Here is a 22,515-nt window from a genome sequence, read left to right on the forward strand (position 1 = left end):
GCCCTGCGCAGCTCCAGGAAGTGCTGCGGCCCCTGGGGGAGGAGGGGTGGAGGGCTCCACGTACGCTGCCCTTGCCGCACCTCCAAGTACCTCCCCCAAAGCCTCCGAAGTTACCCGTTCCCAGGAAATCGGAGCTGCGGGGGGCAGTGCCTGGAGGCAGGGGCAACGCACAGAGCTCTGGGAGCTGCAGGGAAGTGGTGACGGCCACTTCTGAGAGCAGCACGGGGCCCACGGTGGGCAATCCCATGGGCTGGATCCAAAGCCCTGAGGGGCCGGATCTGGCCCGTGGGCCGTAGTTTGCCCACCCCGGTCTACTGCAAGAGTGAAGGACATCCTTATAAGAAACTAAGGGCACATCTACACTGTCCCACAGTTCAGACTATAGGGTGTGAGGGGGTGAATATCACTGTGCTTCTAAGTGCAACACTGTAACTCCCTTGTGTTGATGCTGTGGGTGCAAACTGAAAAGTTCTTAGGTCACATTAAGATCATTCTTTTTAAGGGGATTACATAAATGTGAAGTAGGAACCTTTTAGTTCACACCTTCAGCATCCACACACAGAGGAGTTACAGAGCAACACTTTGGTGCACACCACTAGTCACACTCTCATAGTCCAAACTGCAGGGCAGTGTAGACATCCCCAAAGAGACTTCTCAGAGGCTGGTCCAAGATTGTGGAGCTCATAATGGCAGAAACTGCCTCAAGACTCACTATTTTCCAGTCCAACTGCACGTCACGCTTATTCTACTCTGCCTTCATACACAGCACCAGATAATATTCCAACTGTATAGAAACAAAAGCAAAAATTCACTACTGGAAAATTTCTCTCTGTGGAGAAGATTGCAAATGGAACCTCATGACAGATGATATCCAGTTTGTTTAATTTATCCTCGGAAAGCACTCAAATACCACAGTGAGGGGCATGATATCAAACCCAGAACAGCACATAGAGAGAAAAGAGATGTAAGCAGAGATATGCACAAGTTAAATTGTACAGGAACTTAAAGGCAACGACAAGGAGAGTAAATTTTATATAGAAGGAAATGGCATTGGTGAAATTATCTGAAAGGGACTGATAAGAATGGAGCATTGGGTAGGATTTGGGGAACATATCGGATGGATTGAAAGAGGCAAGGCTAGTCAAGAAAACCAGAAAGAAGGAGACTGCCACAGATGAGGCAAAATAAAATCAAGGCTTGTTAAGGATTTTGGCAGTAAGAACAAGAGGTAATGATTGACTTTTCACCTGCTATATAAAAATGAACAGCAGGATTTAGTGACAGAATTTACATGGGTAATAGTTTTATAATGACCAAGTCATTTTGAATCTGAGAGTCAGGGAGAATGTTGGTATTATACGTGTAATAGAAGGAAAGACACATTCTATTGTTGCCAACATTGAGCGCGAGTTTATCATGAAAAATCCAGGTGTTGGAGAGGAACTCGGAGATGCAAATTTTCTTAGAGGTGAAGTCACAAGTGAAGAAGTAGACCTGTGAATTACCAACATATAGCAGGAGTTAAAGCTACACAATGGCATGAGGTTCTTCAGAGACAAAGAGGCTAAAACAGAGGACTGTGAGGAACTAACAAAGAATGGGAGGAAGGAGGGGAAGAAAAAGTCACTAGTCAGGTGCTCAGGGAGTGGCTGAACAGGTAAGATGCAAATGACAGTCTAATTTTTTTGAAGAATCATGAAGCAAAGTAGTGAGCTCATTTGTACCAGTATGTCAATACACAGAATGTTCTTCTAGCTACCAGCTACTTCATGGCAGTGCTGGTGTCTGAGCTCTTGACAACAGACTGATAGATTTGCTGCAGACTGTGGATACACTGAGTTCTTTCCTGTATGAGTACAGAAACATACTGTTCCCTAGCCTTGAAAATTAGTTGGGGAAATGGTGCAAATTCTATACAGTCCTTCTATGGTCAAGACATAGAATTTAACACAGTCTGTACAATACACGTTTTCTGTGTACAGTAAATGGCAGAATGCAAGTGCTCTGAATTCTTGACTCCATTATTTTGTTCTGCATATATGGTTATGTTTTAGTACTCTACCCACATTTAGATCATAATTTCCATGGATATATATAAACTCACAGAAAGACAAACAGGCTCTCTTTACATGTAGAACTGGAAGAATTCATCCAACAGCTTTGCTTTGTAAATCATTTCAGATCTATTCTATTAAAGCCATAAAGGATATTAGCAAGTGCACTAGGACCTTTTGTATGAAGTTATTATGCTTTGTTACTTTAAGAGTTTACTAATATTATTTAATCTCATGGAATACTTTTTAAAAAAAAAGCTACTTCCAATTTAAATTAAATTTTCATCTCTAACTAATGGCTATACACTGATTTTCCAGATATTCCTATACTTATCTGGTCTGGTGGTTTTCTGCATTGCTTTCCTAATTAGATATCAAATCATGTCCTATCTTTGTCAATAAATAGGTGACAAGTAAGTTAATTACAGTAGTTGGGGGATGCAGTGTTCACTTTTCCCTCTGCAAATTACAGAAAGATGTTTATAATGTTCATAAATAGTTATATTTGAACAGTATATGCAAAAAAAAAAAACCATATGAATACACAATTAAAACTGAGGGCCAGATCCTCAGATGGTGAAAATCTGAATAGCTCTGTTGAAGTCACACCAATTCACACCAGTCAAGGATCTGACCCTCAGATTTTAATCAAACAAAAGTTAGAGCGTGTACATACATATTATTGCACCAACTTCCATTACACATTCACACACAATATAAGGAGACCTGCTATACATGTGCCTCTACAGCATTAGAAAAAAATTACCAGCCTGGCAGCCTTCTCATCCTGCTCAATTGGGAACCACATCAAAAGGCATAACAAGCTCATAGAGGTAGAATATGGACATTCCAAGACCCTCAGGCCCCCTCCCAAAAGCAGCAACTGAAGGCAGCGACAGTAAATAAGGGCCTTCCAGCCAACAAATTCTAAGTGTAGCCTCCCAAAAGAGGCTTTACAGTTCACTGACTTTGTAATTCTCTCTACTCTGAATCTTGAGAGGTCTTTTTTGCCCCTCAGTTGCCATAAGCTCTTGACACCCTCTTCATTCCACCCCCTCTTAACTGTGCAAACCTCCATCTGCCCAGCCTTACTCTTCCTGCCTATTATGCATCTTAATCTCCTCCTCCTAACCCTCATCCACTTCTTTTCCCATTCTATCTCCCTCCCTCTTTACCCACTCCCTTATTATGCCTCTCTCCCCTCTTCCCCACTTTAGTCCAAGCACAGCACTACAACCAAAACCCACTCTCTAGAAGGCAGGTTCTCATTTGGTGTAAGTCAGTATAGTTGAATATCTAGTCAAAATTCACAGAGCAGTACTGATTTCAATTGAAATAAACCACATTACATCAGGATCTGGCCCAGAGCTTCTGGAACATGAATAAGAACATATTAACAAATGTGTTTTTTTTTAAAGACATCGGACTAACATGACGTTTACCTGCCATCACCCTGTCCGTTTTGCTTTCATGTTTTATCCTTTTCCCTACTTTGTCTTTTTGTCTCGTCTCTTTGAAGCAGGGATTGATCTTCCTACAGGTTATACACTGACTTGCTTCCTTATTGGGATCTTTGGGTGCTACCTCAACATAAATAATCAAAACTGTTAAGTGCAGTTCCTTTGTATTATAAATCTATGTTGCGTGATCATGTCTGCAGCCATACTACCTTGACGCTCCAAAGATAAACAAAAACCCATCTTGGTAACTAAAGTCTATCAATGCAGTTTCAAGTGAAATTGTCTTTAAATTGACTTTAGTAGAAGTAAGATGTTCTTACTCATCATAGTATCCTATTCTCACTCTAAGCTACTGAAGCCAATGGAACTACTCAGTACATAAGTTAAGCATGTGCACACAGTTTTGCAGGATCAGGGGCCTTCAACAAAGTTTTTAGGTACTGTATGTCTTTTAAGACACTCCCTTGTCAATATGAAGAAACCACAGGGATGCAGCTGGATCACAAGTAATGTTTTTGCTTAATATAAACAGGGCTTTGGAGCAGAGCGTGGAGCAGCTCCGGAGCAGTGGAGCTGCAGGTTTTTGCCTGGAGTTGGAGTGGAGCCGAAGCACAGCTCCAAAGCCCTGAATATACGATTCACACGAATTTTACAACACAAAACACAGTGAGCACCACTAGAGGGGTCACCAATTAATTACAGGAATACTACCTTATACCCTACACTAGAGTCTTTAATTACATGATCACACGCTATTTTTTTCCACAGGACCCTTTCTTCATGCAGTGCACAAAATGGATGGTGTTTGCTGAATATGCAGCAATTCAATATTTTGTTTGCTCTTCTGTGTGACACCTAGGTTATTTACTGCACGCTATTCAAACCCTGCTCTGAAGGCAGCAATATTAATTTTGTGATGGGGTTTTATCTGGTGCTTATTACTCAATATCTGAGTGCTCCACAAACATTAATTGATTTTCAAGACACCCCTGTGATATGAAGGTATTATTCCCATTTTACAGATGGAGATCTGAGGTATAAAGAGATTAAGGTCAGAAGTGTTAACTAATTTTGGTTGCCCAATTTGAGACACCTACGGCCTGACTTTTGAGAACAGTTAGCATTTACATGTTCAAAGCACAATATCCAATTACTTCAGTTATAGTTGCAAGTGCTCAACAGTTCTGCAAATCAGATTCCCAAGCACCCAGAAAATGAACAACATAGTTAGCAGCCACCTGTGAAATGTCTGGTTTGAGATTTGCCTGGCAAAATACTGGAATTCTATGGTAGAGGCAGGGACAAATCCAATTCTCCAGCGCAACATTTAACCTTCAATTAAGCATGAGTTCAATCTTTCCCTTCCTGAAATCCCTGCCTCATTCACTACACAACTTCCATTTTTTGCCACACATGCAGAAGATGTCCCACAAATAACAGCCTCCTTCATTATACAAATTTGATTCATCCCAGAGCATGGCACATCCTGTAACACTGAAGAAGTTGGGGTCCTGTGGAAAAAATAGTACGTGATCATATAATTAAAACATATATCATAATGCGTACTCACAAGGAGACTAAACTTAAATCTGGCATTTACTAATTTTGTGAGTGCTTGACTTTGCAACCTTAACATTCTTTTAATGCAGCTTTTTGGGTGTAGTTTCCTAAGTTTTTAAAGAAGCAAACTTCAAAAACAGGAATTCCATCAGTGGCATCATATTCATACACACGTGTCATCAGCAGGGCTGGAACTTTTAGATCCAGTACACACTTCTAACTCTTGAACAGCATAACCAACAGCAGTAGTAAATTGTCAGTCTCTATGTAGACCAGCAACTGGGGGGGCTGAGACACACACTTTGCCAGTGGGGTTCAAAGCATGGAGGCATTGGAGGTGCTCATCACAACAGATAAGAATTTTTTTTTGTAACATGGGTGAAGCAACATATTTTCCCCTGATCTTGTTCTTGGAAACGGCTCAACCTTATGTTGACACACACACACACACACACACACACACACACACACACACACACACACACACACCAGCCTAAAGCAGGAAATTTCAGTCCAAATAAGTAAAGTTTAGCAAAGTTATAAGCAACTGAAAACAGGGTTTGTCAATGGGAAGAGTCAGGCAACCTTAACGACAGATGGCAGTAACAATTCAACCTATAATGAATTTAATATTAAAGTTAATGTCAAAAGTCAGAAAATTAAATCTTCCTGTTGGGCATATGATTTCCAATTTCTGTCATACATACTACATGAAAGGAACAGCTCTGTTTTCTAAGTAGGTACTGTTGTTACATAGTCACTCTTCAGAGTAGAGTTGCACTTTAAGGTGAGATTTGAACAGAGCTGTAGATATGTGAAATACTGAACAGAGAACTGCAGCAGCGGTTTTAAAACAAACAGCATTTAAAACAGGAAGTGAAGAATAACAAAATCACTTGAAATTGTAGTGGAGATAGAGTGAAGTCAATGAGACTAATCAATACAGGAAGTTAACTATGAGAAGCAATTATCATGGGCCCAGTATCCTTTTTTTCCTTATTTATACCAAATAGCACAACCCGAAAGAAAATAATGATTGAAACTTGGATTTTTTTATTTTTTTTTTTACACTTTCCATCTGATCAGTATTTCTACTATATTAAAAATTGAACTAAGAAAGTAATGTTTGGATAATTCAGAATGTAAAAGCTTTTTTAAATATATTTCAATGGAATTACACCACAGTTTTCCCATTAGTTAGAAGACACTAACCCACAGACAGCACTCCCTACAGCTCATAAATTGGCCTATCTGAATAATAACGTCTTCCTTGTTTACGATATTGTCCTTTCCGGTCTAGCTTTTGGACCTCCTCTTCCCACCGTCATTCTCCACATTCATCTAGCATCCACCTTTGCTCTGTCCATTCTCTCAAACTTTTCACTGCTGTAGTTTCTGCTATCTGGAGCAATCTTTCTGTATCTATTCAATTTGCCAGCTCTTCACCTATTTTCTAATCTAATTTTATCACTTTTCTCACTATGCCTCCATATTCCTCTTTACTTCTTTTATTGGACTTAGAGGCTGCATGGTGATGAATGAATAATACTATCACTGTTCTGTGTTTGATACTGCAAGCACAATACAGCAGAGATCATGTCTTCTTTGTTTTGTATAGCACCAAGCACAGTGTTGACACTCAAATAATAATTTATTCACATACTGTTCTGCATTTAGCTCTGCAAAGAGTCCTGGGATATATAAGCTACACAAAATAAAGTTGCATAGTACAACTGGAATAGATGGTTAGCTAGGTGAAATAAAGAAAAATACTACTAAACCTACTGCTTAAGGAAATCCAGAAGAAATGTAAAACAAAGAAATTAGCATCCTTCATTTTAAGAATGCCTGGGGTAAATGTTTAGTCAATCATCTGAATTATAGTGGTAGGGCTACACACAGCTAGTGAAACAAAAGCACCTGGGGTGCCATGACATTTTCTCATGACCTGCAAACATAATTCAAACTGAAAGAGTAAAAATGTATCTCTAATCATAGGCAGTTGCAGACAATTTTAGGACACTAAGGCTGCATTCATGTGGGTCCTTCCTAAGAAAACACATGCTAGGGCTTTTTCTTCTTCTTTCAACCTTTGCCACAGACCACCTAGGTTTGTCATTACATGAAACAAAGTTCCTTTATGAATGGCAAATGACATTTAATTTCATTCCTTGGATTGGGTTTCTGTCTCATCTTCAGCATTAGAAAAATAACTATTCACTCAATCACATGTCAAAGAATATTTCAACACCAAAACTGCATATTAAAGAGCAATAACATGAATTGTGTTTCTTCATCTTCTCTACCAACATTACCATGCTGTTTATACAGTTAGTGCATAATACTGCAATGATATATGAGATCATCAGTATGGTGACGCGAAAACAGTTTCAGTGTCTGTGACTGATAAAGTGTGGAGGTATTAAAACATTAAAAAAGTTAATCTTTGTAATAATCTCCTGAAAAGTTTTTATAGTAATTTAATGCATTGATCATTTTAATATTTAATCATTGTAGACTTCATTTTAAATGAAGGTATCCATAGCATTGAAAAGCACTTCATTTTTTATTTAAAAAAAGAATCGGTTGTATATGCTTCATGTAATTCTCTTCATTTTTTTTTTATTTAATAAAAAAGGGAACCTGTTAGCAAATGAAACATTATTTACAAGAGAATACCCATAACATTTTCAGACAGGGATTGTGTCGGAACATATACATTTCTGTAGTTTCACAACAGAAAACACAGTCTTGTTTCTCAGAAGTACGTATGTACTGTGGTGTATAAGTATGTTGGTTATTTTGTTGTGTTGGTTGTTGGGGAGAGTTTGGAGGACAAGGGAAGCAGAGATAGCCAGGGTGGATGAGACATATACTATTTGCATGCCACTTTCTTTATATGACTCATTCAGAGAATACTTTATCCATGATATAATAGGGAACCAGGGCTGTCCACTACGGTACTCGCCATTATAATCATCCTTTCCCTAGAAATACTCTTTGTAACATTCACCATCCTAATTTCAAGGATAGTTCATAAAGGCACTGCAAAATATCCTATTATACAAAGCGTATCCTCTGTAATTAGGAACTTCTGTTGCAGAGTAAAATATTTTTGACCAGTTACTATGGAAAGCTATCCCAGACAAACAACCAAAAAGCTTCCCAATTCCTTTTTGGAGGAAAAGGGATGATTTTAATTACAATTAGTGTAAATTGGGGGGGAGGGAGGTAAGAGAGAAAATACTATTTGTCTAGTTTATTTTTAAAGTTTTGCTTTAAGGTGCCAAGGATTGAGGTTTAAAAGCAAAAAAAAAAAGCATAGCAGATCTGCAGCATAACGTTGTGAAAGAAAACAGACAAAATGAGTGAAATAATATCTTTTATTGGACCAACTTCTGTTGGTGAGAGAGACAAGTTCAGTGTAAGTTTGAAAGCTTGTCTCTCTCATCAACAGAAGTTGGTCCAATAAAAAAATATTTCTTCACCCACCTTGTTTCTCCTATATCCTGGGACCAACACAGCTACAACATTGCATGCTATTCAAAAATAGTAAATCCTACAAGCCAATCCACAATATAATTATGGCGTCAAAAGGCTTTGTGGTATTGCAGACTAGTACATAGGCCTTGTAGGGACATGTGTTCAAATCCTGCCTTGGATCAAAATTCCTTTGTCTCGCTCTTTCTTATCCATATCACAAAGCTAACTGTGCTTGAGAAGCTCCAAAATGAAAGACGAAAAGCTTCAGTTCTGCATATAAATAATCTATCAGAGGCGTATGTGGGAATTTGCATGATGTATGCCACAACCCTAGCTCAAGTTAATATTATTAGTCCCTTATTTTCAATAAGCACTAAACTCACTCAGGATTTTGTATAAAGGTACACATCTGGCTTCAAGTTACAATTTGACACCATCAGTTTTGCAACCAGAGCTGTGGAGTAGCTAAAAAACAATACATGAAATATGATAAATGAGTTCATGATTTGACACCAGGGCTGCTCCCATCACAAGAAGTTCATGGCTAGTAGTATTTAATACTGAACTCCATGAAAATAAACAGACTTACTTCCACTGGGAGATGTATTACCAGTCCCAGAGGTATTCTCCATTTAAATAAAAACAATCTTTCTCAATGCACTATATCCTTAAAGCAAGTTAATTTTTTGAAGTTTTCTGTTTTCAGCAGCATAAGTTATTTAAGACGATTTAAAGTCTAACTTTGAGTGGCTTTGTGTTCTACTGAACAGGCTCACATTAATAAATTTAATTGCTAAGAGAATTTACTATTTGGTAAGGAACAAGGATATAGGGCAACAATAGCCATTTCCCAGAAATGCAGAGTAACTCCCAGCAGAACGATCAATTGCATAAGCGAGCTTTGTTCCTCATCTTCCCTGTGTTCATGTTTAAAATACTGACCTGGGGCGGTGTTTTATCTCTGAGGGCTCCACGTAGGCACAAACCAAGTCCTCCTAGGAGGGTAAATTGTACTGATTCAAGATAAACGCGATCATGCCAACCTCAGAGTCTGCCAAGGAGTGTCCTTTGGGAACAATCCCAACCTGCCCCGCAGGGCCTAGCACGTTTTGGGGAAGTGAAGAGACTCTGCCAACGAGCCCCTTTGAGGAGCGGCAGTTAATTCTTTGTAAGTATCAGCCACTGCTGCACCCCCAAGGCCCCAGTCGCCACAGCTCCAGAGCCTGACCGGGAGGAGCCGCGAGCAGCGGGTACAGCTTCGCGCAGGGCAGCGCCCGCACCTGCTGCCTCCAGAGCTGAGCCGCCCAGGACCCCTGCCAGGGCAGTTGCAGTGAGAGCTGCAGTGAGGCGGGGTGCGACTGTACAGAGACTGGCCAGGTGAAGGCCACGGGGTCAAGATGACGCAAGTGGAGCGAGTGGACGCGCTGCAACCGCCAGGCAGCCTGGGCCCGATCCGTTCCGGGCACTCCACGCACCGCCCCCTGACTGGCACCATTTCCCCCAGGGCCTTCCCCGCCCGCAACCAAAATGGCCTCCCCGAGTAGGGAGCCGGGTAACGTCACTTCGCCAAGATTGGCAGCGCACCTGAACCAATCGCGGAGATGAGAGATTCTGCTCGACCAATGAAGAGAAGGCAATAGTGGAAGAGGGCGGGCCGCCGATAGCGCTGGCCACGCTCGTGCGATGATCCGCTACCGGCGGCGGGACTCTCTAGGTCGAGTCTGCTGGGTGAGGTAACGGCTGTGGGGGAAGCGCAGTGGCAACGGCTGCGGCTGGTCCGGCGCGCTCCCTCCTTCGCCCCAACAACATCAGCAGCGGCCCGATACCTCCTGGGCTGACCGGGCGAGCTCCGCCTCCTCTTGCCGCTGCTGGGCGGGCTCCTCAGGGCAGGGCCTCCCACTGCAGCGACGGGCGAGCCCAGCCCACTGCCGCCCAAGGCAGCCTGGCGCGGCGGGGTCCAGCGTTCACGGCCCAGCCGCAGAGCTGGATGGGAGGTGCGGGCTCCAATCTCCCCTTGGGGAACCCAGCCCCCATCCGGCCTGTTGGGCGCTCAGCGAGGAGGCTCTCGGGGTTCCCCCCCCACACACACACAGGGGCCAGCAGCTGCGCTCTCAGGCTTCGCAGGTGCCTGTTCCGAGCCCCGTGGAACATGTGGCCTCTTCGTGACTTAGGCGGGCCAGTTTTTTGTACTTTACTCTAGTTGTAAGGTACCTTGCAGCTCGCTGGCTAAGCAGTGTTCGCCTACCTGCCAACTCTGCCTGCTTACGAGGGATCATCCCTATTTTTTAAACTGTTCTTGGTGTCCAGTGTAGTTCAAAGTCATCCATATTTTTCTTTGCTAACATCCTTATTTATAGCTTTCTGGTGGTGGCAGGTATGTATCTGTTGTGTTTATTATATAAAGTGGATAAAACTATAAATACAACCTCCTCCATTTCCTCCCAAACAGGTCAACATGATCAAAAAGCCTATTTCACTGGCATGTTAGTTGAGCTCCTGGCAACACAAATTAGGAATCTGTCACAGTTATGCCTGTTAGGTTTTTTTTAATTGGTATAATGCTAGGTCTTTTTCAGACATGTATTTGTTTTGTTTTGACATAAAACAATAAAGAGCACCCACACTCAGGCTCTGAGCACACCACTAGTTATTTAAAATCACAAAAAAAATACACAGTTCAGTCAATTTATAATCCAATGGTACCACTCCCGTACATCAACCTATAGGTCAGTCTCCACCACACAGAAAATCAAGGTTCTAAGACCAGAAGGAACCACTGTGATTATGTGGTCTGTTCTCCTGCTCTTGTGGTTGAATTAGAGTGTATCTTTTTTAGAAGGACATTCAATCTTGATTTTAAGTGATGTTGATTTATTTACCTATGTGGCAACCACTATATGCCTTTGCTGTTTACAATTCCCATGCCAACAATAACTGGCTTCTTTGAACATACTTAGTTCACTTAATATGCTGATAAGTTTCTTTTACACTTTATATGTTCAATGTATCTTAATTACATCTTATTCTGGGAAAGGTCTATGTACCGTACAGGAGGTCAGACTAGATGATCACAGTGGTTCCCTTCTGACCTTAGACTATGAATCTGCTGCTGGCACTATGAATAAATTTCATAACTTATGGATATTTAAAATTTCCATTACAATATTTCATTAACTTGTTTTCCATTTAATATCCTTAATTGATAAAGAACCATGTGTGCACGTTTAAACTAAAAATATTTGAATATTTGAGATTCAGTTAAACCCAGAGAATGTTTGTGCAATTGCACATCCAAATACAGTATGTATGTACAGTACATGGGATCATATTCACATATACTATATGTTTATGTGATTTTGTAAGCGCTGAAACACATAGTAGAAAATAAGCACATGTGGGTATCTGAACCCAGGCACCTTGATACATGGTTCTGAGTGATCTGAAATGGTAATGAACACAATTTGTCCTTGTCTGAACATGCAGCTAAATTGAGTTCAGCACTGATTCAGCTGCACCAATCACTAGTAGGTCATTTTTTTCCCAATGTAAACAAAGTGTGTGTTTTCTCAGCAGGTTCAAAATAAAGATTTGCTTTTAGCTTACCACATCTGTGTCTCATCTCTACTGGAAGGGACTTACATTACCCATTGACAGGTTTTTTTTCACTATCTTCAACTTCTTTCCTTATACAGGCCCAAGACCTTCCAAGGAAACATTATTTATTTCTATTGTTCAGGTTTGTTCTCCTGTGAAACAGGCACCTATAATAGTAAAAGGTTCAGAAGTTTAAGATTTTCAGATGAGAAGAGTAGCATGGGTGGCTTCCTGTATTTTGTGGCATGCCGAGTAGGCTGATGGGAATCTGTGTGTCCAGGGGAAACTGAAGTGGTTCAAATTCTGTCTCTTAACGCTTAACAGACACCATTTCTGAAAACGTATCCCACGCTGATACCATATCAATACTGTATTAGTTTATAAAAGGGCAAGAAGTATTGTCATTGAGTTTCACACCATACATCAGTTTGAGGCCATACCTATTAAGTATGTGAATGTACCAGAAATAGCTTTTAAATTTACAGATTTGTTACTGAAGAATCCATAATTTGTACTTCATCTCAGTAAATTGTCATAGGTCAAATCTGTTTTAAAACACATCTACAGTCCTGATTAGGAATAAGATAAAGTACCTGTAGGTTGATACTCTTAAATTAAAAATACATGTTATCCTAACTCCCTAACAGTATAATTATCATCAATATTTAAATCCTTGTGCTTTTTTACTTTGTTTCTAAAGTGGGTTGGCAGTGAGGGAATTTTTTAAATTATGATGAAAAATTCTATATCAATAAGCCTAGAAACTGAAATCCTATCTGAATGGAACACTTACAGTATAGACGATTACAAAACAAGTTTCTCTACACCACTCCAATCCACCAATGTTTCTCACTCCTGATCTGGAGGGTAAAAGTAATTCTGACTCCATGCCCTTTCATCTCCTACCCTTTGCTCAGAGTCCCAACAGGGTGTCAGTCGTGACAGATGATAGTTTTGTGATACAAACACCTGTCCACTGGGAGCCATACAGGGACCAACTCGTTTCACACAAGCCACTGAAGAGCCATCAGATGGTAATGATTTTCAGTCCCTATTGACCTGGACCAATTTGAATCGGTGATCTAGGGGTGAACGGCTCTATATTACCAGTTTTCTGAGCCATCAAGTCTACTCCATTCCACCCCCACTACTACTGTTCTGATATACTTCATAGCATTTTTCTAAATGCTATCATCCATACAGCTGTCTGCCGTCATTTGTTGATACAGCCAATCAATACTACATTAAATGTTACTTTTCAGTTTACCCTTAATTGTCTAAAGTGTATGTGGTATTTTCATTATTTATACTACTCTGCCATTAAATTATGCATTCCACATTAAGAAAAGAATAAAAGGCTTGTTTACATTATTATTATTGCTCTGGCATCAACTTTTGGATTTCTGTGTAAAGAAATTAATCTCCTTTCGGAGGGGGGAAATGGGGAATGACAAGCACTAGCTCCTGCTGCCTCTGGGACATAATTATGCTCGCAGACACAAAAATGGAAAAATCATAAGCTCAACACAGTTGAGACTCTTGAAAGTTTCATCTCAGCATGAAGCTATGTTTTAATTATTATTTTTGTCTGCATTGTTCAGCTTGTCTGCACCAAGTAGAATAAGCGCTTATCCTAGTTAATTCTTCATGAGGCTTATGTCACTGGAAGATGCTTTTAATTTATTTTTTCCCCTCCCCCCCGCATTTAATCCAACGCTGACAAAAAAGGTTATCTGTAAACATTAAACAAAGGGACTTACTACTTTAAACTCCCATTGACTTCAATTGACTTGGGCTAGGGGGAAGAAATATGCTGTGAATACATGCTTGGTAGAATTTACAAATTAAACTTTGTGTTCTAATGTATTAAGTTTTCTGTATGGTAGGGAAGTTTTGTTTTTACCCACTGAGTTTAGACTCTACTGCTAGTCAATTCTTAGAGTGCTGTATATATATTTACTGATTTTCCCCTTAAGATTTAATGAGGTCAAAATCTCTGGAGTATTATGTGATACTTTTCCTCCAATGCAATCTTTGGAATTCTAAGGCTCTTTCTACAAGAATTTATATAATTATTATACCTAAATGAGATGATGTTTGACAGGGTTATATCTGCTGCACTGTAAATGCTTTATCCAGAAAGTTGGGGAATTAGGAGGTACCAGTTAGTGAGAAATTCCGGTTACCTCAGAGTTATACTAGTTTGGGTATGGGTTGGGGTGCAGGTTCTGGGAGGGAGTTTTGGTGCAGGAGGGAGAAGGGGTTTGGGGTACAGGAGGGGTTTCAGGGTGCCGGATGCAGGCAGCACTCACCTCAAGCGGCTCCCCATAAGTGACGACATGTCCCTACTGCTCCTAGGTGGAGGCATGGTCAGGTGGCTCTGCGTGCTGCCTTTGGGAGCTGCAGAGCCAGTGGGCAGGGTAGGAGCAGCGCACAGAGCCCTCATGGCCATTCCTCCACCTTGGAGCAGCAGGGACATGTCACCACTTCTGGAGAGCCACGCAGAGCCAGGTGGGGAGCCTATAGGCCTTACCAACTAGACTTTTAATGGATATCAGAAATGCTCGTTTCTAGAGCTTTCCGATTGGTAAAATGCCAGATGACACAGCTTTTACTGTACTTAAATAATGCCTTAATGTATGACATTTGGAAAAACTGAAATTATTTTCCATATGGTAACTTGTGTTAATATTTCAAAAGCAATCAAGTATACAGAAAAAATAACTACAAGTTGCATTTAATATGAGCTCTGTTTTATTTATTGTTTCAAAAACCTGGTAACGTTCCTAAATGGCAACATAAGTCACCTATTACAACATTTAAAAAAGCAGTATTGAAATCCTATTTCCACTGAACTCAATGGAAGTTTTGCCACAGATTTCTTTGGGGCCAGGATTTCACCTCAGGTAACTAAAAATCAAGAAAATAAATAGGCCTGGATATCATACCCATCCTTATCAAACTTTGGGTTTCTGTAGATTCCATCAACATATTAACACATTTTCATCAAATATGAATAAATATTTAATCACAATATAATCATAGCTCAAACCCATTGATTATTATGTACTATTGTTAACTTTATTTCTGTATCAAAACATTTTCTTTTAATGGATGCTCTTAAAAGGAAAATATCAGTTCAATATACACACACAGATAAAAATATTAAAAGAATACTAGTAAGGTTGCAAAGTCAAGCACTGAAAAATTAGAAAATTCCAGATATAACATTGCATGTTCAACCTTGTCAGCCCCCCTGTGCATATGCATTTTGATAGTCATTAATCACATGATCACATGCTATTTTTTCCACATGACAACCTCCTCATTCTGAGGACAGGATAGCTCATTAAATGAATATTCAATATTTTGTTTCATTTTCATTTTTCAGTGTGTTGGCCCCATGCCTTATTTACTGCATACTGTTCAAACCCAGCTTTGAAAACAGATTAATATACTCATCTTTTCCATGGCACTCATCATTAGTCTCTGAACGCTCCACAAACATAAATATATCTTAATAACGTGAGGTGAGGGATTGGTAGCTGAGGCATAGAATAAAGTCAAAAGTTTCCACTAATTTTGCATGCCCAATTTGAGATGCCTAGGACCTGATTTTTTCAGAGTATTGAGCGTTATACAGCCCTTTTTGTTTAAAGTAGAGCTCTCACTGATTTCAGTTGCAGCTGTCAGTACTCAGCACTTTTGCAAGTCAGATTCCAGGGTATCAAGGTGAACACCCAAAAAATGAGGAACACAAAATTAGTGACCTATGAAAAGTTTGTTTTAATCAACTTGTCTAGTGTCACACAGGAACTCTGTGGCAGAGTTGGAATAGAATCTAATTATCCAGGGCAACATTCAACTGCCTTAGCCATGAGACCATCCTTTCTCTTCCTGCAGTCTCCTGCCTCATTCAATACCCACCACCCAACTTCTACAGCAAATAAGGCCGGGGTCCTACAGACAGCAGCCCCTTTACTACACAACCTGATTTATCCTGTACTGGTCCCTTCGTTTCAGGCTCAGAGGCAGAGCCCTGCATAGATACAAAATTTGTATCTGCATCCAATCTGCAAAAATGGTCAGCAAAGATTTATTGGGGCCCAGGGCACAAAGAACTTTTGGGCCTCCCACACCTGCCTCACCATGAGGCCCTGCTCCTCCTCTCCCCCTCTGGCCAGACCAGAAGCCAGAGCTGGGCAGTAATAAGAGCCGTGGCAGCCAGCCAGGGAGACAGATTGCTGGGGGGAGCCCAAGGGTTCTGGAGCTTTTGTAAAAGTAGGGCAGGCCAAGGCCAAAGTGGCAGAGGAATACTTCCTCATCACCCTGGGCTCCACTGCCTCCCCCATCCGTATTGCCCAGAGCTCCCTTCCATGGCCGTGTACCCCAGGCCCACTCTGTTCCTTGCCTCTTGACCACAATGCTCACCCGTAAGGCTGGCTCTATGTTCATCTTATTTCCAAATTCCATTGCCTTCATGGATTGGCATCAGGAAACACATGCCAAAATTAAAACTCCCAGGCTCAGTGGAGTAAGACCTAAACAGCAGGCTACTAGCATTAAGATTGACACTACTGGCCAAGATTCATGCTCTCAGTATATTAGGATGCACCAAACAGGGCCATAATGACAGAATTCACATGAGAAAGAGAAGGTGGGTGATGTAATATCTTTTATTGGACCAGCTTCTGTTGGTGAGAGAGACAAGCTTTTGAGTTTACAGACCTGAAAAACAACTCTGCATAAGCTTGGAAGCTCGTCTCTCTCACCAACAGAAATTGGTCCAGTAAAAGATATTAGCTCACCCACCTTGTCTCTCTAATGTCCTGGGACCAATAGGATTACAACACTGCATACAGAAAGAGAGAATTCAGAGTAACAGCCCAGAGTCACCATCGGACCATGGCACTATTTTCAGAATTCATATTTCTAGCATAATATCGTTACGCCAGGGCACGAGCAATACTGGCACAATGAAATACATATAGCGGGGCTGAGTGCCAAAAATTCACAGTACAAGCACGCTGGGATCCACCCAGCAAGATAGCAGTGGCAGAATGCCTGCTCACAATGTAGTGGGGATGCACTCAATCTCTGTAAGAAGGTTCAGCTAAATGGAAGGGCACTTACAAACAGCTGTACTAACAGCAGGAGCTACACTACTGGCCTTGTAGAAGTTGCATGTCAGGACACTTAACTCACAATCCCAGAGCAATGGGATCCAGGCACCAGGTCTTTAGTACCAAAATTTGTATTCCCAGAATAGTGAGATGGAATTATAGAAATTAGAGGACAAAGAAGAAAAAAAAAACCCTCTGTGATCATCACATCTCGGTTTCTCGCCCAGCAAATGCAGGGCTGTTCCTTGCAGCGTGTTTTATCCAGTCTCCTTTTAAAAATTCCAAGTCTGGGGATTTCCAGCCCTTCCCCTGGGAGATTGTTCCACAGCTTAAAACAGAAATTGCACTGCCAGGAAGGTTTTCCCTGGTAGCTTTGCATTTCTCCCTCTTAATTTTGTCCTGCTACTCAGAGTACTGGTTTGTACAGAGCAGGTAATAGTCTCAGGAGTCCTCTTCCCAGCAGTGTGAGAGCCACACACCAGCCCCAGCCAAGGGGGGACCTCACCTCCATGATCTTGAGGAAAGGGGCTTGTTTCACCAGAAGGTGGAGGGAGAAGGATGTTTTATGCTGGGCTCTGGAGAGAGGATGTGCATGGGGAGAAGTGCAGACATGCTTGGCTTCGTGCAGGCAGTTTAAATTGTGACAGAGAGGTGTCCTGGGAAGGGAGGAGGCCCAGGTGAATGAGGGGGGTTCTAGGTGTGTCCCCAGGGGATAGGGGGATCCTGGATTGGGGACTGGCTAGGTCCAGGAGATCCCGGTCTGTAGAGGATGTATCCTCTGGGACAGGGAGATCCCAGACTGTAGAGAAGGTATTCCCCTGGGGTGGGGGGATACCAGGTTCTGGGGCAGGTGTCCTGGGGGATACCAGGGCTCTGTGCAATGGTGCACCATGTTAGGCTGGCACAGGGGGAGGCGGAGCAAAGGCAATTGGAGCCCCAGGATCAGGTTGCTGCACTCTGGCCCCTGCACTCAGTACTGAAACTTCTGCAATCTGCAGCCAAAAGTTGCAAAGTCCCATCCCAGCTGCCACATAGAGAAGAGCCCGAAGGAGCTGCAGTCCCAACAGTGCCTGGAGCAGAGCAAGAAAGCAGGTGTCCAGGAGCAGCACCCGTTCCAGCAGTGCTGAGGACCGAGCTGCCAAGTGGCCCTGAGGCACTGTGGGCACCAGAGTCTGCTGGGAAAGGACTCAGATAAGCAGCAGATTTAAACGCTGGGGCAGCAAGAGCCAAGGTGGGCCCCTGGGGGCAGGTTTTCCCCCCCATAAACATAGTTTGATTGCTATGTTGGTGGGGGACAGCATGTGTGTGCTGAAGACAGTTCCCCTGGCTCACTGGCTCTCTCCCACTACCTGGAGTGGTACCTGGGCTGCCGGTGCTGGGGGGCGGGGAGGGACAACATAATGGGGGAGAGGGGCTGCTGCTGGCTACTCGGACAATTCAGATGCACAGTGCTTCTCCCCACTCTTATCCCTTCCTCTCCCCACTCCATGCCTCTTCTCTTCCCCCTTCTGCATCCCATGCCTCTTCCCCCTTCCCCAACCTCCCTTCCCCTCTCCCCTACCTCCTCTACCTTACATTCCCTGATTCCCCTCACCCCATTCCCTTATCCCCTTCTCTACCCTGCCATATTCCATTCCCCTTCCCCATGCCTCTTCCCCACTCCCCCACTCCCACCCCTTCCTCCCACCCCTTGCCCTATCCCATCCCCCTTTCCCACTGCCTCTTCCCTTCCCCCAATCTCTCTTCCCCCACCCCACAAAGGCTGAACAGAGCAGCTCAGGGCTTGCAGAAATTGGGGGGAATGGCACATGACCCCACAGACACCCATCTCCTGACACTGCAACCCCCTCTTCCTCTGAGCAGGCTTCCTCTGCCCAGAATGGGACTTATCTGCTGCCTGCAGAGCTGGAGCTGGGAGCTGCAGCCACACATGCAGCTGATGATGTGGCACACCCTGCTGTCACCCGCCCCTTTTAAGCTAGGTTTCTTTTGTTAAAAAGTAGGAGGGCACCTTCCATCCATTCTGCCACCCCAGAGCCCCTGGACTCTCTATCTACCCCAGGGGGAAGGGACACAGGCAGGGGGCTGCTCTTGGGCACCCTAGCCCCCGCCTAGGACAGGTGGAGGGGCCGGCTCTCTCCATGGAGACCCAAGCTCCCTGGGCAGCTTTGGCCTGGCTCTGGCTCTGGCTCCGGCTCCGGCTTCCGGCCTGGCCAGGGGGAAGAGGAGAAGAAGGAGGCAGGGCCACAGTCCTCATGCTCCTGAGAGCCCTCAAATGGGCCCATGATTAATCTGCCACTGGGTCAGAAGAAATAAAGCAGATATACGAAGATTTGCAGGGCTCTACTCAGAGGGAGGCCGCTCTGATTCACTGTATCAGGCAATAAACAGAAGCTAATTAGCAGTGTCTGGCCCAAGTGTCCTGGCGGGAGCAGACAATAATCACAGTTTGGGCTCAGACCTACTGGGCAGGTCAAAGCAATAAGGAGTCTTTGGGCTCAAGCCTTCTGGCTAAGGCAGGCAGTAAATACAGTCTAGACTCTGACTCCCTGAGTGGGGCAGCACAACAAGCAGTCTTTAGCCCGAGCCTTCTGGCTAAGGCAGACAGCAATCACTGTCAGTGGCTCTGGCCCTCTGAGCAGGGCAGAGCAACAAGCAATTAAACCATCTTTTGGCTAGCATCCTGACTAAGGCAAACAGCAAACACAGTCTATGGGCTTGCAGCCTTCTGGCGGGGGGCAAGCCACAAACAAGGCGCAGGCCTTCTGGCCATCACCCAAGGGTTGGGGTTGGCAGCAGTGGGAGTAGGAGAACCCGGGTCCACCCTACTTCAGCAGGTTCCAGCCCAGGGCCTTAACAGTGGTGGGGGACCACACTGCTGGGTCATCAGGGATCCTGTCAAAACATTCTGACTCAGAAAGCAACAGCACAACCTGACTAATGTCTGGTTCCCCTTGGCTACTTCCTACCCCAGTCCATTGGTGTGGCTCCATAGTCTGCATGTCCTCCATCTCCTCAGACACCTGTCCCAGCAGCTCCTCTCCACTTCCAGGGACAGCAGACCATATAGCTTGGGGTCTGGTCCAGAGTCCTGCAGCAGGATAGAGACATCTGCCTCCTTTACTGGCTCTCGCCAAATTAATCTGAAGGGTCAGCCTCTTATATTTCCTGTCCCTCAGTTCTGCTTGGGGGGCAGTGCTGGCTTGGTTTTGCTCACTAGAGAGTGTGTAGTGATCCCTCAGGCTCAGAGGGAGGCAACTCTACCTCACTACAATCCCAAACCAGGTTATTCTGTGTACTTTGAGCAAAACAATATAATCACGTAATTACGGACTGAATCATAATTCAGTTCAGTAGAATTAATTTTTTCTAATAATTTTGATGGGTAATATTGATGTTTATTTGTTAGCATTTTTTTATTTTTATCGATTTAAATTTACGCAGTTGCTGGGGCAGGGGGCAGACAACAATTATTGAATTACAGTAGATGCTAAGATTCAAAAATGTTAAAGCTTTAGAACTGTTAACAAAAATTGTCAACACCACATATCAAAATATACAAAGTAAATCAAACTCTAATCCTAATACACACACACAAGGGGGGCAAATTAAAATTCAACAGGCAACCTTAATTCTGGCATTTCCTAACTTGGGTGTTCTTGACTTTGCAGCCTTAATAATGTTCTGTTAATATAGTTTATTATATGTAATTGCCTAGATTTTTAAAATAGTAAACTACAAAGACAGAAATTCCATCATGTTGCAACATATTGACACTCACCTGGGTCATCTGCAGGTTTGGAAGAAGAGGTTACTGTGACACTCTGACAAGGTTATGAGGCATTTCACCACTACTTAGAGTGACCAGACAGCAAATGTGAAAAATTGGAACAGGGGGTGGGGGATAATAGGAGCCTATATAGAATCACAGAATATCAGGGTTGGAAGGGAATCTCAGGAGGTCATCTAGTCCAACCCCCTGCTCAAAGCAGACCAATCCTCAACTAAACCGTCCCAGCCAGGGCTTTGTCAAGCCCGACCTTAAAAATCTCTTAAGGAAGGAGATTGTACCACCTCCCTAAATAACTCTTTCCAGTGCTTCACCACCCTCCTAGTGAAAAAGTTTTTCCTAATATCCAACCTAAACCTCCCCTACTGCAACTTGAGACCATTACTCCTCCTTCTGTCATCTGCTACCACTGAGAACAGTCTAGTTCATCCTCTTTGGAACCTCCTTTCAGGTAGTTGAAAGCAGCTGTCAAATCCCCCCTCATTCTTCTCTTCTGCAGACTAAATAATCCCAGTTCCGTCAGCCTCTCCTCATAAGTCATGTGCTCCAGCCCCATAATCATTTTTGTTGCCCTCTGCTGGACTCTTTCCAATTTTTCCACATCCTTCTTGTAGTGTAGGGCCCAAAACTGGACACGGTACTCCAGATGAGGCCTCACCAATGCCGAATAGAGGGGAAAGATCACATCCCTCGATCTGCTGGCAATGTTCCTACTTATACAGCACAAAATGCTGTTAGCCTTCTTGTCAACAAGGGCACACTGTTGACTCATATCCAGCTTCTCATCCACTGTAACACCTTTTCTGCAGGTCCTTTTCTGCAGAATTGCTGCCTAGCCTCGGTCCCTAGTCGGTAGCAGTGCACGGAATTCTTCCATCTGCACTTGCCCTTGTTTGAACCTCATCAGATTTCTTTTGGCCCAATCCTCTAATTTGTCTAGGTCCCTCTATATCCTATCCCAACCCTCCAACATATCTACCACTCCTCCCAGTTTAGTGTCATTTACAAACTTGCTGAGGGTGCAATCCATGCCATTCTCCAGATCATTAATGAAGACATTGAACAAAACCAGCCCCAGGACCGACCCTTGGGGCACTCCGCTTGATACCAGCTGCCAGCTAGACATGGAATCATTGATCACTACTCATTGAGCCAGACAATCTAGCCAGCTTTCTATCCACATAGTCCATTCATCCAGCCCATACTTCAACTTGCTGGCAATACTGTGGGAGACTGTATCAAAAGCTTTGCTAAAGTCAAGGAATAACACATTCACTGCTTTCCCCTCATCCACAGAGCCAGTTATCTCATCATAGAAGGCAATTAGGTTAGTCAGGCACAACTTGCCCTTGGTAAATCCATGCTGACTGTTCCTGATCACTTTCCTCTCCTCAAAGTGCTTCAAAATTGATTCCTTGAGCACTTGCTCCATGATTTTTCCAGGGACTGAG

At 43.1% G+C, this 22,515-nt stretch overlaps 1 protein-coding gene across 15 annotated transcripts in view; it reads right to left on the minus strand.

The window, feature by feature from the left end:
• The window catches only part of TRIQK (triple QxxK/R motif containing), a 129,099-nt gene extending 118,530 nt beyond the window's left edge, over nucleotides 1–10,569 (minus strand). For 3 of the 15 annotated variants that reach the window (XM_030553455.1, XM_030553447.1, XM_030553445.1), the window contains exons 1-2: nucleotides 10,142–10,228; nucleotides 9,500–9,552 (exon numbers count right to left, since the gene is read on the minus strand). Coding sequence is in view for 1 of the 15 variants with exons in the window: in XM_030553449.1 (XP_030409309.1) it covers nucleotide 713 (1 nt within the window). In the remaining 14 variants the exon portion in view is untranslated. Of the gene's footprint in view, nucleotides 1–712; nucleotides 776–9,499; nucleotides 10,074–10,141 lie in introns of those variants that run through there. The other 12 variants (XM_030553458.1, XM_030553456.1, XM_030553451.1 and 9 more) reach the window with 9 other exon arrangements.
• Nucleotides 10,570–22,515: the final 11,946 nt, after the last annotated feature.

Source organism: Gopherus evgoodei, chromosome 2 (assembly GCF_007399415.2).
Source record: "Gopherus evgoodei ecotype Sinaloan lineage chromosome 2, rGopEvg1_v1.p, whole genome shotgun sequence".
Lineage (NCBI taxonomy): Eukaryota > Metazoa > Chordata > Testudines > Testudinidae > Gopherus > Gopherus evgoodei.